Here is a 15,103-nt window from a genome sequence, read left to right as displayed (position 1 = left end):
TTTAAAGCCTTAGCTAACAATTACTTTTATTATCAATACAGCTGACATGTTCCTCTTTAGTGATGTATTGTTTTAAAACTAATTTAAAGTTAAAGTGAACATCTGTTCCTCCTGTAACATGTCAGAATGTCTGCTGTGAACAAGGCGCTTATCAAACTTTACTGTAGAACAGGTTTTTAATTATTAATGGATTATTAACCTCTGTGGTTTGTACCATTGTTTTCTATCAGAAATAGAAAAGTACTTGTACTACTCACAGGTACTACTGCAGTGTGGAGGCCTTGCCACTAGGTGGAGACAAGCAACAAGGTAAAGTGCTGCTCAGTCATTTTACTGCAGAACTGATCAGATGCACTTAGAATAAAAGTTGTGAAGAAATATTACCCAGCAAATAAATATAATGATATTGAAAATTAAAGGAGAAAAATATTATCAAGAGCTTCATTCTCTCACTTCTGATCTGATATTTGATCTGACACCAACATTTTCTCTGATCCTGGTTCAGTCTGAGTCTACTTTACTCAGTGACAACCTGTAATACATTCAAAATGGATGATGGATATGCAGGTCTGGGGTCTGAATGGAGAAATATTGCTGGACCAGTGTATTACAGCCTTTACAATATATTACCTTTGACCAGTTATTGGTCTTTGAGTTGCAGCTGAAGATGAGTGAGTGTCTCTGCTTCACAATTCATCACATACCGAAGATATTTATAATCTGATGCCTGCACTACTGCACCAACACAACCACAGACACACACAACCACAGACACACACAGCAACACCGGAACACATGAGGTGGGCCTCAAAAATAAAAGCACAGGCTGGATGGGTTGAGCCCTGACATGATAGCTAACTATAGACCTTTAAAAAATAGGTAACTCTTAATTAATCATGAATTATACAATTATATACAATAATGATAATGGTGTAATACTACCACTACTACTACTAATAATAATAATAATAGAAAGTTAAAACTTAAAAGTGATAGAAAACACTGAATCCTAAATAGCCCCTGACGGCTGTATGCATGGTGTGTGTGATAGTAAGTCTGTGTGTAGAAGCACTTTGTGAATGTGTGTGCAAATTGGTGAATGTGTCTTGTATAGTCAAAGAGTGGCTGATAAGACTGACAAACTATATAAAACACTCCATTTACTGAATGCAGGACATGTGGCGAACTGGGAATCGTTCCGCCTTGCTGTTGCTAATATATTGACTCCTTCACTGCAATTAAAACACCTTAAAATAACAGCTGCTTGTGATCTGGTGCTTAAGAGTCACTTTGAAGAAATCTGCAGCACGAACTGCATTGAGAGGGGTCGTTTTATTTTGGAAAGTTTGTGTCGGAAGTGTGTTTTTTGATTATGGCTACCTTGACGTTACGCGCACTTCAATGCCAACTTTCTCGGAGCGCACAGGCGCACTGTTCACTGCCAAACAGCTCGGCTGAGCTCAAGTGAGGAGACTTGACGCTGCGACCACCGCAGAACCAACACATCCATTATCTTCAAACTTCACCTCGGAGGTTTGGGGGATTTTGCAGCTTTTACGCACAGCGCCGGAGCGTCTGGGGACTTGTTTGCACTTTGCCAGCAGCAGGTTGTGTTGGAAATCTCGGTTCATTTGAGCTGTTTTGTGTCGGACCTGTTGTCTACACAATGTGGGGGGTCCAGAGGACGCGGTACGCAGACTGCAACGGCTCTGAAGCCAGCGAGGAGACGGAGATCGTTGTGAACATCGGCGGAGTGAAACAGGTGCTATACGGGGACGTGTTGAGCCGCTACCCGGACACCCGGCTGGCTGAGCTGGTGGACTGTTCCCTGAAGTCTCCGGAGGACATATCTTCACTGTGTGACGACTATGACCCGGACACTGGAGAGTTTTATTTTGACAGAGACCCCGAGGCGTTCAAGTGCGTAATTGAGTTGTATTATTATGGAGAGATCCACATGAAAAGAGGAATCTGCCCCATTTGTTTTATGAAGGAGATGGAGTTCTGGAAGATCGACTCGGATTTCCTGGATGACTGCTGCACCTTCCACCTGAAGGAGGTGGAGGACGAACTTGCAGAGATCGCGGAGAAAGTGAAAACTATCCTGGTGGACAGAGAGGGAGACCCGTCTGCTGCGGGCTGGCAGCGCTTCCAGATGTGCCTCTGGAGGCTGATGGAGAAGCCGGAGTCCTCGCTGCCCGCGCACATCATCGCGATCGTCTCCTTCATCTTCATCCTCGTCTCCTCCGTGGTCATGTGCGTTGGGACCATCCCCGACCTGCAGGTGGAGGACGCAGAGGGAAACCTCACGGAGCACCCGACTCTGGAGGTCATCGAGACGCTGTGCATCTGCTGGTTCACTGTTGAATACTTTCTGCGTCTCATCTCCTCCCCCAACAAAATCAAATTCGTGCTGGCTTTCATGAACATCATCGACTTCATGGCGATAATGCCCTTCTTCGTGGTGCTCGTCCTCACCTCCTTCGGCGCTGGAATGATGGAGCTGGCTAACGTGCAGCAGGCGGTGCAGGCTTTACGCATAATGCGCATAGCGCGCATTTTCAAGCTGGCACGTCATTCCTCCGGACTCCAGACGCTCACATCTGCCCTGAAGAGCAGCTTCAAAGAGCTGGGGCTGCTCCTCATGTACATGGGCGTGGGGGTGTTCCTTTTCTCCGCACTGGGCTACACCATGGAGCAGAACCACCCGGACACCCTGTTCACCAGCATCCCACAGTCCTTCTGGTGGGCAGTGATCACCATGACCACAGTGGGCTATGGAGACGTCTACCCCAAGACCACTTTAGGTCGGTGCAACGCAGCCATCAGCTTCCTCTGCGGGGTGATCGCCATCGCGCTGCCCATCCACCCCATCATCAACAATTTCGTCCTGTTCTACAACAAGCAACAGGTGCTGGAGACTGCGGCCAAGCACGAGATCGAGCTGATGGCGCTGCGCTCCGGCGCCGAGGAGCTGGAGGCTGCACCCAGTGCGCAGAGACACGTTTGCGGTGCGGGGGTGTGGGACAGCACCATGCGCTCCTGCCACAGTGACACTTACATCCCTTTACTGAAGGATCCCAGGGGAGGGGCCGGCATGTCGACCCCCAGCAAGGACACGAGCTTCGGAAGCACAGCCGAGGCCAACGAGTATTTTGTCTCGTGAACAATAAACACCTGCCGAACAGAAGAACATCAAAATTAATAACTCACTGTTGATTTGTGATTCTTTCAAACTTAACCTCTGGGTTAATGATACAATGACGACTTGAGATTGTAAATAGCCTCAGTAGAAATTGCAGTCGTGGCCTCTGAGGACCTTCACTTTTTGAAAAATTGCGCCTATTAAAGGGACATATATTGACTTGATGAGCTGTGCCTTTGCGCAGTGACTCCCTGTGGGCTGAGGGGAACTGTTTGAACAGGCTGTATGTGGATCCCCCCCTATGTAGGCTCCTTATATAACTCCCCCATCCCCAATCCTCACACTCAGACTGTAGACAGCACAGTAGCGTATTCCTCTGTACAGAAATATATATATATCACCATGAATGTCTGTTTTTTGAAATAATAAAGAAAGGAAGCTCCTGTGAGAGAAAAGACAAATGTGCTGAATCCATGAGACATCAGGTGTTTCACAAAAGATTACACCAAAGTCTCCATTGAACACCACAGGTGGGGGTGGTACAAGGAACACATGAAAGCAACATATCATAAGGTTTGTTCGTGTTTGTTTTTGCTTGTGATCTTCCTGGGATCAGAGATTTATACTGCGACTGAGAGCGAGGTAGTGTTTCAGATGTAGAACTCTGTGCAGGAGTGTGTTAAAAGCAGTGCATGTGTCAGTGGGCTGCAATTCTGCGAATGATCACATTGTCAACACTGGGACCTCAGCAGCTGCCTTGGCTGCAGGACATGTCCTTTTAATGGGTTTACATTTTAGCAGCAGTCGTCACCACTCTGCTCCACATGAGCAGCGGGTGAGGTGAAGCAGCAACAGGCTGGACGTTAAACAGAAATAATGCAAATGAGAAAGGGAACGACGGAGCTCAGATAGATGAAAAAGAGGAAGAAGAATATAAATAATCAACCTCTTCTCCATTAATTCATGAAAAATGATATGTAAGAGTATTAATGAGTCTGAATCTGCCTCAAGTCTTAATACAATTCTGACACTAATGTTTCTCACACTGTGTCCCACACTTTCAAAAATGAACTTTAATGGCTGCTATATTTAAAGGTTAAAATTCCACAATTTGAAAGGTCACTTCTACACCGTTAGTCTGCACAAATACAACGTTCCTCAGAAACTTCCTCACTCGGCACGGCCGGGGAGCTATAATTAAAATGGGACATTCGATTCAAACATTTCCCAGATGTCCATGGTTTGATATTTTTGATTGCAACCTGGAGGGACGAGCCAAGACTGCACCTCATGTGCCCCAGTGTTATTTTGTACAACCATCAGCAGAATGAGAACACAGCTCCTAAGTATGGATGGATATCACTGCTGTCCAGTTAAAGCTGCTACCTTCATGCCAGCATTAGAAAAATATAATTTCACAGACTGAAAAGATATCAGGGACCCATTTTCTAACAAAATACAACAAGGGCGTTAAATCTTCAGTTGATTGAAGTTGGACATGAACATGCAGATGTTATGTTAGTTGTAAAAAAAAATACAGTGTTCTGCCTGATGAGGGAGCTAAGAGTAAAGGGCAAAAATAATAACATTTGAATTGCAGTGATTGTTGCACCTCCTGTCACAGTGACGGAGGCTGATCCATCTTCCTGCCTCACACTGACAGAGCATCATTCACTGGCACAAGACGTCAGTGTGTTTGATAAGCACGGATTCCAAATAAGCGTTTTAATGTTTTCCACCGAGCTCCAGTCTAAGTTGAGCTGCCTGAGAAAGAGAGATCACGGGGGAGGTCAGGCAGGACTCTGCAGTCCGTCCACCCACACGTGTCCAACACAGGAGTCTGCTATCTCTGCCGGCCAGCCGCAGATTCTCACATGTCAGAGCTCGGGAGAAAAGCCTTTGTGCACGCTGACAGGTGGAGCTGGAATGTCAAAGGCATGCATTGTGCAATTGTGCAATTGACAATGCCCCCCCCCCTCAGCAGATGCACATGCAAATACACATGCACCCACCTTCACGTTCAGATTTAGATTTATACGAATGCACACACACACACACAGCGGCAAGCACAGACATCCTCCCTTTCTCTCCCACAAGTGCATACAAATAATTACAAGCACACAAACACACAACCATCTGCGGTGTACTCCACAGCGACCTGCTGTGATCGGATGGCTAATCACCAGATTTTACACCCACATGTTGGTCATCTGCGGCGCTCAGTGGGCGTTTTAAGATTAGAGGTACTCCTGAGTATTTACATGAAAATTTGTGCTCATCGTTATCGTCCATTAAAAAAGCCGCAATTAAACAGAGGATTTTTACAGCTTGTTAATGGACGTTGCCACTGACGGTGTATGTTTCTAGATGGTCAGAGCTGTTATATCCTGACAGATAGTTTTTTAAGTAAAGATGAGTTGTCTGACGTTATATATATATATATATATATATATATATATATATATATATATATACTCAAGGTTATATATTTGAGCCACATGATACAAGTGTAAACATAAGGAGGTATGCGTTCTCTCCTATGTGCCACTCTCGACACCAGGGTTATGTTTTCACCCCTGTCTGCTTGTTTGCTGGTTGGTTTGTACCATAATGAACCAAAAACAACTAAACTGATTAGCATATAACTTGATGGACGGATGTGGTATTGTGTCAGGAAAGAATCCATTGATTTCATGGAGGGGGCGGATCCAGGAACTTATTTTTATGTCACTTTCTTTAACATTGCGAGGTCGTTTTTTTGACATTTTCCAATTTCCCAGAGAATAATTCATGGATCTTGATAAAAAAAGAAAATCAGGCATATTTAGGGGATTGATTTCTCTGACTGTGTGAAATTTGGTGCAGCTTGATTGAATTTGAGGCAACTATTGGGCCTTGGCAGTTATCCATTAGAGTGGCGCTCCACTGAGTGCTGCTCTAATGGTGTTTACACGATCTCACTGACATGTCTTTCCACTCTTAACATGCAGCAAAGGTAGAGAAGAATAATCTGCAGCCTCTGCCGTGTTTGTTTCACCATCACAGTGTTAAACCGTGGATCGTGCTTCAAGATGCTGTAAATAAACACAGCATGACATTCAGCCTGAACCCTGAGATGTTTCCAGCTGCTGCTACAGTCAGTTAACTGGGAACTTCAGTGGAGATAAACTTGTGTGACGACAGTGTTGCTGCGTGAGATTCAGATAATCAAAGCAATTCCTGAATCCTTGTGTATCGCGTCCAGCTGACTGCCAGCTCTGGGATTGTTTACTGGTGATGTACTTGCACTGAAGTATTAGGTTACACTCAACCATTTGAGGACAGCGCGGACACACAGAGAAGCCATCTTTTACTCAACCCTCGTAACTAAAAATAGACGAATCCCTGAAGGCGTCCTGGACACACAATTAGCCCAGACAAGGAGAAGTCCAACACAAACAAGAGAAAATTAAATTATTATCTTGCAAGAAAGTTAAAGAAAGTGAAATCTAAATTCCAGGATTCGCCCCAAAATTTGATGGGTTCTTTTTTGGCACATGTCCAATCCCTCCAACCAAGTTTCATGCGAATCTGGAGAGTAGTTTTTTGCGAAGCCCATACAGACTCAAACATCAGAATCCGAGTTGCAAATAGAAGCAAATAAAAATAAAGACAGAGAGAGAAGTAACACAACACAGGAGGCATTCAAAACACCTCCTGGATAAATATGGCTCTCTGGACGACACTAAAAGCAGATAATGTCCAGCCTCAAGTGGAACAAATGGGATATTTTAATCGATTCATATCCTGGAGAAAATGGCCAAACAACATTCATTTGAATAAGAATGTGCAATGCCAGGGTTTAACAGCCCACCTCTCTGAGCTCTATCTCCATTTGAGAGACATCTTCAGCTGCAGGAGAGGGAAAGGTAATCTCCCTGATGTCACATTCAGACGAAAAAACATTATCGAGGAGCCTTTTTTTTTTGTGCATGAGTTTTTTCAATAGGAATGTTTAAAACAGTGCGTGGGTGTGTCCTGGAGCACTTTGATTCAAGCCGAGAGCTTGCATGACAATAATTACATAGATTAAATTTGACCTTCTACAAAACAGCGGAAGCGGTAGGATGAAGCACGGAACCCACTCAACCCGTTTGCAAGCATTATTTTCATATCTTCATTTCTCTCCCCCTCTCACCTTATCACTTCTCTTTTCTCCTGCAGAATGTTGTCTGCTAAAATCCTCACGTCAGCCCTTGTGGCTTTTCTATAACAATGCGGATCAGGAATAGCGAGTGAACATTTATAGAACCTGCAGAATGTAAATACACTTTCATTTCACAGAATCCAATAACTTGAGCCCACTCAACACATTGTACTGAATGCATTACTCAAATGGCCTCACAGCTGACTTTGCCAGAACCTTTCAAGATGTCAATGCAAAGTGTCAAACAATAAAATCAACACAGTCGTGCTGCTGCAACATAAACACAGACGAGTAAAGAGAAAGTGCAGCTTGTGCAAAGAGCTGAATGAAGGTTTCTTGAAGGAAGCTGCAAGAAAATCAGTTGTGTATTGCTGCACCTTTAGAGGCCTTTTGAAGATCGTCACAGTGGCACGACGGGTTCCGAAGGCTCCTTCAAACGAATACGTCCTTTTATCCCAGAGAAATGAAGGCTCCAACGGGATCCTGGCAAGTGTATCAGTCCTAGAAAGACAAGACGTTCCAATGCTTGAGTATCAGGCTTAAACTCAATCAAACAGCTGATTATAAAACAAGGGGGCGGTAGCACTTTCTCGAACTTTCAGCTCTTTCGGACCAGACAGACTCATTTCGGTTTGGTCTTCGAAGGTTGCGGCCCCTTGAATTGAGACACAGCTCCAGTTACGGCTGCACTGACACTGAGGTGTGTGGAGAACTCAGTAGCCAACATAAATCAGGTCTGAGTGTCCTGGTGGATCACCTCAGTAGTTTATTATCTTTTGTCTTAATGAAAATGCAGATTTATGTTCAGCGCCTCCTGAGAGCAAAATGAAACTGTGCTAGATAATGTCAAACTACAGCCTCAGTGGACGTAATAATCCCGAACCTGTCAAAACTCTTTACGTGATAAGAAGATTGAGGAAGATGGAGAGTGTGCGTTCAGCTTTTAGTCCTGGAGCGAGTTCACTGTCTTGAGATTTGACATGGAAGTTTTGGCCACGTGTTTTTTCAGATCCAGAGCAGAGGAGTTTTTTTTTGTTACGGCGTCTTTTGATGTGAAATAGAGAGCTGGTGGTTCTGGGCAGTTTAATGCTCAGCTTCAGTGAAAACATCTGCGTTGGCTCCTGCTAAACTTGCTTTACGACATTTATACGTGACCTCAACCAGTCGTCTGCTCCTCTGAGAACAAACCAGGTCCTGTAGTGTAGAGTTACTGCAACTCTCATGCTGTAGAAAACAACCCTTCTGATTAGAGTCATCTGTTGTACTGTATGAGTTAAACCAAGGGGAACAACAAATGTTTGCGAACTCATATTATTATAATCCATTATAATCTTGCATATTGTTTGGAGCCTAATATGGAAACATTGGTTCATTGGCAAAGTCGGCTTTAATATAACAATTTCAAATTTGAATTGACCTTTTTGACTGAATACACAGTTTATCTCTATCCAGTCGACCGCACCAGCGTCTGAGTAAAGAGGAGGAATATTTACACAAATGTGTATTTTATATTTTACGGTTCAGATGATGCTTTAATGTTGAAAACCAAAAGCAACATAAAGCTTCCAAGGGGGCGTGAATGCTCTTTATATGCACTGTAGAGCCGGACTTTATGTAGGAATTTTGTTGCCTCATCAATCTGAAATCCCAAAGAACAGCTGAGCAGCATCTGATGACCACTGAATGAAACCCTGTAGCTCTTAAATTTTATAAATAGAGTAAAACTGAAATTCAGCAGGCGGAGATTCAAACTTGAGAGTACATTTATTGAAAGTAATCACAAGCTGCCCACATTGGTTAGCTAATATCACACAAGGATATTTTTAAGGTTTTTTAAGGAAGTCAACATTTTTAGTAATAATTTGATGTTTTTATTCTTGTGTGATAAGAACTATGTAAAATGACAGAAACCATCTTTCAAATGTATTTTACATGGATTTTTAACCTATACTGCAGCCCATCCACCAGGGGGCAATCAAGACACTTTGGCTTCACTTTTGGTAGCAGTACTGTTGTCCATCTTTACGGTCTGTAAAGAAATAAAAACAAAGTGCGAACAAAGGCAAAAGACAAATTAGCTAATTAGAAAACTTTTTGGCTGGAACTTTGCGTAGAGTCAGTTGAGCTGTTTCTTCCTCTTATGCTACACTAGGCTAATTTCCTGTCTACCTCCCATGTGTATCATACAGTAGAGACCTGATAGTGTTATTCTTCCCTTTTAACTCTGAGCAGAATTCCATTGAGGGTTAAAGTGAAATTCTAAGAACCAACTCCGTCTTTCAGGTTGACAGCGTTCAGTCCCTGGTGAGAGTTTGTGAACACTCATTCTGCAAATATGAATATGTAAATTTAAAGTTGACTCCCAGTGAAGCTGTTTTATTCATGTTTTTACCCATTAATGTCTTGAATAGCTTTTCTTTGAATTGTCATTTAGTGTTGGCGCTCTATGTTTTTTCTGTCACTGCTTCACGCTGTTGTGCTGACAGCTTTGATCAGGCCTCGGCTGTCTGAAATAACGCGCTCCCCATTTCTACAGAGCACATTCTCCAGAGGGACTTGAAAGCGTTGCCCATTGACAGCTTTAAATGACTTGTTCAAATCAAAAAGCTTATTAAAGGAGCCTCCGTTTATTTAAAAATCAATTCTCGGGTTTTCCAGCAAATTACTTTAATTAGAAGCTTACAAAATTCAATGTTGAAGAAGTGTGGAATAAAAAGCTACGACTCGTCTGGTACGAGTAGTGTTTATCTTTCCTCTCGGTCACTTGGATCATGCCCTTCACTGATGGTCCCCATTTCAGAAATGGCTCAAAAACAGCGATTTACACTGCATCAGCCATGTACTAGTGGCCCCGTGTCACTGCCGATAATAAATGTGTGGACATGTAATTAAGGAAATTGGCCCCTAGAGATCAAAGCCATTGTGATACATCTGACCTGAGGGCTGATGCACTTGCCACGACTGATTATCTCATCCAGAGACAATGACGTTTTATGGAGCAGAACATCCACGTCATAGAGGATTGCTTCAATGATTACAATTAATTTAGGACAACAGGTCATTAAAAAAACGACATTTAGTGAAGGCAACATCAGCCTTATGTTTCCTCTGGGATGTCAGATTTATTTCCGTCACAGATGGACTCAGACACATTTTCCATGTGGCGAGGTTTGACAGCTTTATGTTTCTGCTCCCATGAAATGAAATGTTGCTGTGTCAACATCTCAAGTCGGAACAATGACTCAGAGCACTATGTCTGCTGAACTATAGCGTAAGTGTGCTAGAAATTTGCAAGCACTGACAAATTATGATTTCCTGTAATTATTTAATAAAACTGAGATATTTGGAGAAACTTGCTAGAAAATGACTTCCCTAAGAAATATTCCATTAACAGTGGTAAAGAGAAAACAGCTAGTTGATGTTAAGTTTTTGTTTGTTTACAGTAATCAGTATTTTAAGGGTTGGAATGATGGTACCTGTTTGGATTCGTGCCTTTCTGTGTTGAGTTTGCATGTTCTCCTTGCCTCTGTGTTGGATTTTCTTCAGGTATCTACTACTACAACACAAACACATGCAGATTAGGAAAGCAGTAAAAATAATGGATGGATAGTGCCTGAAACAATTCTCTTAACTTGTCAATAAATTGTCAATAAATGCCTTGACAATTGCTTTTCCTTGGCTGCTTCATTACAGTCAGAAACAGTTGTCCTGACCCCCTCTATACACTTACCAGTGACATATGACCCAGCAATGGCCTTGTTTCTAGAAGCTGTGAACACATTTTAATGGCTGCAGGCACCACTGCACGGCCCAGCACCCAACGCCCCAACAACAGGTGAAAGGTCTGTTATAGGCACTACATAAAGCCCCTCCAGGCAGATGGTGATCCATATGAGCCCATTGTGAAAGGATATTATGGACCGACACAAAAAATCATGACGGAGGACGTGAGGAGTCACCGGGGAGATTTAGACGTCAAACTGTGATGAAATGTGTCCTTGTCTTTTGTTCTCAGAGGTAATTAAACTCCCTTGGTCCCGTTTGTCCCCTGCGTGGGTCACTGTGAACACAGAAGGATGGTGATGTGCAGATCAATCTTCCCTAGAAAGACGAATTACAGAGTGAGACGTGAGAGGAACAGTGGGGACAGGAGTATTTACAAGAAAGATCAGCGTCAGATCAAAGCAGCAGGGATCGAACGCCGTGCATCGCCGCAGTGGAACATTTACATAGCCGGTACAGCGAGTGGATGTGTACTGTCAGAGGGGAATGGCAGGAGGTTGGGGGAGGAGCGGATGATCTGACAATAGCGTTTTTAAGACGACTCTACGTGCATGTTGATGGGAGATCAGAGCTGCTGTGTTTTCCGAGGGTGGGCTAATGAAACGCAGATGTGGGTCCTGTTTATTTTTATGTGGATTTTCTCTAATGAACAGTTGTGTTAGATTGCATGGTGGTGAATCAGGGCGGCTTACAGGCGACGAAAAGGAGAACTTGATAATAAAGTGGTCGGCACTGTCGCCTCACAGCAAGAAGGTTTGGCTGGGGCCTTTATGCCTGGAGTTTGCTGTTTCCCCTGTGGTTACGTGGGTTTTCTCACTGTCCAAAGACTTGCAGGTGAGATTAAATGTAGGATCTAAATTGGCCGTAGGTGTGAATGTGAATGTTGTGGGCCACATCGAAGGACTTTTATTTTGGTGTTTTTCTGAAAATGTTAAAATTGACAGTTGACCGATTTGGATGGAAACTCGACTTTTGGGACTTTTGAAAGAAGAAGCAGTAGTTTTTCATTATTCTTTACAAGTTCTATTCACATTCATTCATCGGTTTGGCGAAAAATACTTCAAACCTGGGGAAAGAAATCCAAAAATCACTTATATCACTGGAGCTACGAAAGAAAATGTGTCATTTGTGTGAAACTTGATATTTGTTATCTGTTGTCTCTGCTGGTACATTCCTATGTTGTTTTATCAATAGTTTCATCTGCTGCGTCTGTATCTGGCTGAGAAAAGCCCAAAATATTCATCAACTCTGCTGCTTTGTGTCCTCTCTAATTTCGTCATTACTAAATTGTTGTCAGCTTGATTTTTTTTTCACTTTTTATTCTTTATCGCCTCTTTGTTTCACAATTACTTCTTCTACTTCTGTGTGCTCCATCGAAACCTTTATTCCCCTCAATAGAGCAGCCTGAATTTGTGGCCGTGTTATGTTCAGCGACCATCTAGGAAGAGCCCCTTAATAGCCCATTTCCCAGGAGAGCACGAGGGGCCGTTTACAACAACCATTCATACAGATTGGGAAACGGCTTCAGCTCTCTTTCCCAATAATGAGATAATGCTTGAAGGCGGCAGCACATTCCTTTTCCCGTGTTTGTGTTGTCGAGTGGAGGGATGATTTATGAGCAGGACAATGCGACGAATAAAATGCACATACAATTATGCCGGTTATTGCACGAGTTCAGGCTATTTGGATAAAATTGATGCTGATGAGTGGTTAGAGAGATGCAAAGCATGCTGGTCCTGAAAACACTCAGGTTTGAGGCATAAACAAAACGACATCAATCCCGAATAAAAAAAATGAAAAGAAAATTAAAGCGTGGGATGGTTGACAAAGGGCTCGGTGGGTTTTAGTGTTGTTAAGTGCTCACTTGGTAATGGCCTCAAGCTCCTGAAGGCAGCCACAGTGTGACTCCTCTCACCCACCTTCAGGTTCACTTTTAATGAGTCCAACAGACTCGTCTTTTCTTACTCCAGCCTGAGCTCAAACACACGTAAGCGTAAGAAGGTGAGTTTGACCGGAGAAGGATCAAGGTTGAAGAGCAGAGATGCACAGCAGCAGTGCAGATAAAGAGCAGAGGGATGGATGGGTGTCTTGTGAGAGGAGGAACTCAAATGGGATTTTCTCTTTTTGTGATTAATAGTTCTTCAGTTCAGTCCTTGAATCATCTGTTTTGGAATGGTTAATGATGTATGGGGCCTAAACTGAACGAAATATAACAGAGTAATGGTTTGATGTTTCAACAGCTGTGTCGTCCTGTTGAGTTTGGATTGTTCTTATTTTGGAGGTTGATTAAACATAAATAAGCCTGAAAACAGTGATTGTAGAATTTCAATAGCTAAGAAACATTTACTATTTGTATCGGGTTAATTATTGTATAACAATTCTGTGTTTATCTCTTAAATCCTTTATGCTAAGAAACAATATAAATATTTACCTTCAAATTTTGTGGCATTGAAATACAAAAAGCATAAAATGGAACCACTGCTCATTTATTGAGTTTATTGACGGGCACATATTTTCCAAACTTTCCGTTGAGGAAAGAATAAAAAAAGGAAAGCAAACATTAGCCTGAGTTTACTACTGCAGATATCAGAGGAAGCCTTTCTGAGCTGGTTATGACAAAAATGTCAAGTGATTACTCCCCTGTTATGAGCTAATGAGAAGCTATCAAAGACAATACCGTCTCAATTACTACATAACCAAGTCAGAAAGGCCACAGTCAGTTTCAAAAGCGTGAAAACCGTGCATGTGACCTTTTAGATATCGGTTTCATTCAGTTATCATTAGCCGAGAACGGCATCATGCCAGAGAGCGAGGCTCTGTTCCTCCATACTTATCAGGGCAAGAGCTTCATCCTCATGTATCTAAGGAGCACAGGGATCAGTGCCGTGGGGTGTTGGCTGGAGCAGATGGAGATTGAATATCTTGCCCAAAGAGCAGCAGTATATTGTCAAGGAGAGCCTGCTTCTCCACTGTCCCCCCCCAAACAGATGGTTCTAATTAGATGGAGAACTCGACTCAGACCTGCATCTGTTCACAAACCCACTTCACCAACCTTTAGATAAATCCAACTATTGAACAAAGGCAAATGATTACATTTAATTAGCTAAATTGAATTAAGTAAATTCAACTAGATAATTGAATTTATTAACAGGATGCAATTTATGTTTTTATAGTAGAATGAACCCCATGAATCAAACCTCCGAGGTGTTTCTCCTGCTCTTTGGGGAACATTTAGATTTAATTTCCATAAGTAACAGTATTTAGTGGAGGCAATGGTCTATATTGTATCAGGGTATGTAAATTACAGTTATATAAATTATAAAGGTAATAAATTACAGTCCGGTGCACTCACTGTGATCAAGGATGGAGAACAGGAGGTGTGGGGCCCTATAGAAGATGCACACACACACACACACACACACACACACTGAATGAGAAAGAGACCTAAGGAAAGAGAAAGAACGAGGGATATTTAAACACAACCAGCGGAGGTCAGCAGGAAGACACTTGCATTGCTCTGCCCACACACTCCTACATGCTCAACATCATTAAAAACAGAAGGGCATGACTGAAACAAGACTGATGTGTTGGAGTAAGGATTCACAGGAAGACACATGAAGGAGGTAAGTGTGCTTTCATCTCATGGAAATATCAAACACCACCATTTTCTTTTCAAGATGCTTGGATTGTACCTTAAATTCATGAAAATAGTGTTAGTCATTTCAGATAAAAAGATTTAAGCATCTAGTTTACCCAAACTGTGAATTACTTATACATTATGTGCCTTGTGCTTTTTTTTAAAAAATCAATATAATCAGAATATTTTTCCTGTCACATTTGTTTTGATGCATGTTTGCCTGAGATCTGCATTAATCTGGTTCTAAAATGAGCTGCACCACCTCTTCAGCTCATTGCGCTGAAAAATATTTGAGGATCTTGCGCCACCCAGTGGGCTGGACTATATCCAAATGATGACAAAAACAAGCATC

The 15,103-nt window shown here is 42.6% G+C and overlaps 1 protein-coding gene across 1 annotated transcript; it reads left to right on the top strand.

The window, feature by feature from the left end:
• The first annotated feature begins 1,066 nt into the window (after positions 1-1,066).
• LOC109636117 (voltage-gated potassium channel regulatory subunit KCNF1-like) lies at positions 1,067-3,622 on the top strand. Its single transcript, XM_020097670.2, has one exon. The coding sequence runs from the start codon at positions 1,667-1,669 to the stop codon at positions 3,164-3,166; it is 1,500 nt and encodes a 499-aa protein (XP_019953229.1). The 5' UTR covers positions 1,067-1,666; the 3' UTR covers positions 3,167-3,622.
• Positions 3,623-15,103: the final 11,481 nt, after the last annotated feature.

Source organism: Paralichthys olivaceus, chromosome 19 (genome assembly GCF_024713975.1).
Source record: "Paralichthys olivaceus isolate ysfri-2021 chromosome 19, ASM2471397v2, whole genome shotgun sequence".
NCBI classification, from domain to species: Eukaryota; Metazoa; Chordata; class Actinopteri; order Pleuronectiformes; family Paralichthyidae; genus Paralichthys; species Paralichthys olivaceus.
Note: the sequence above shows the minus strand (reverse complement) of the source record. Positions and strands in the feature narration are given on the sequence as shown.

Coding starts and splice junctions, on each gene's coding strand:
- LOC109636117 (XM_020097670.2), top strand. CDS start 1,667: ATGTGGGGGGTCCAGAGGACGCGGTACGCAGACTGCAACGGCTCTGAA.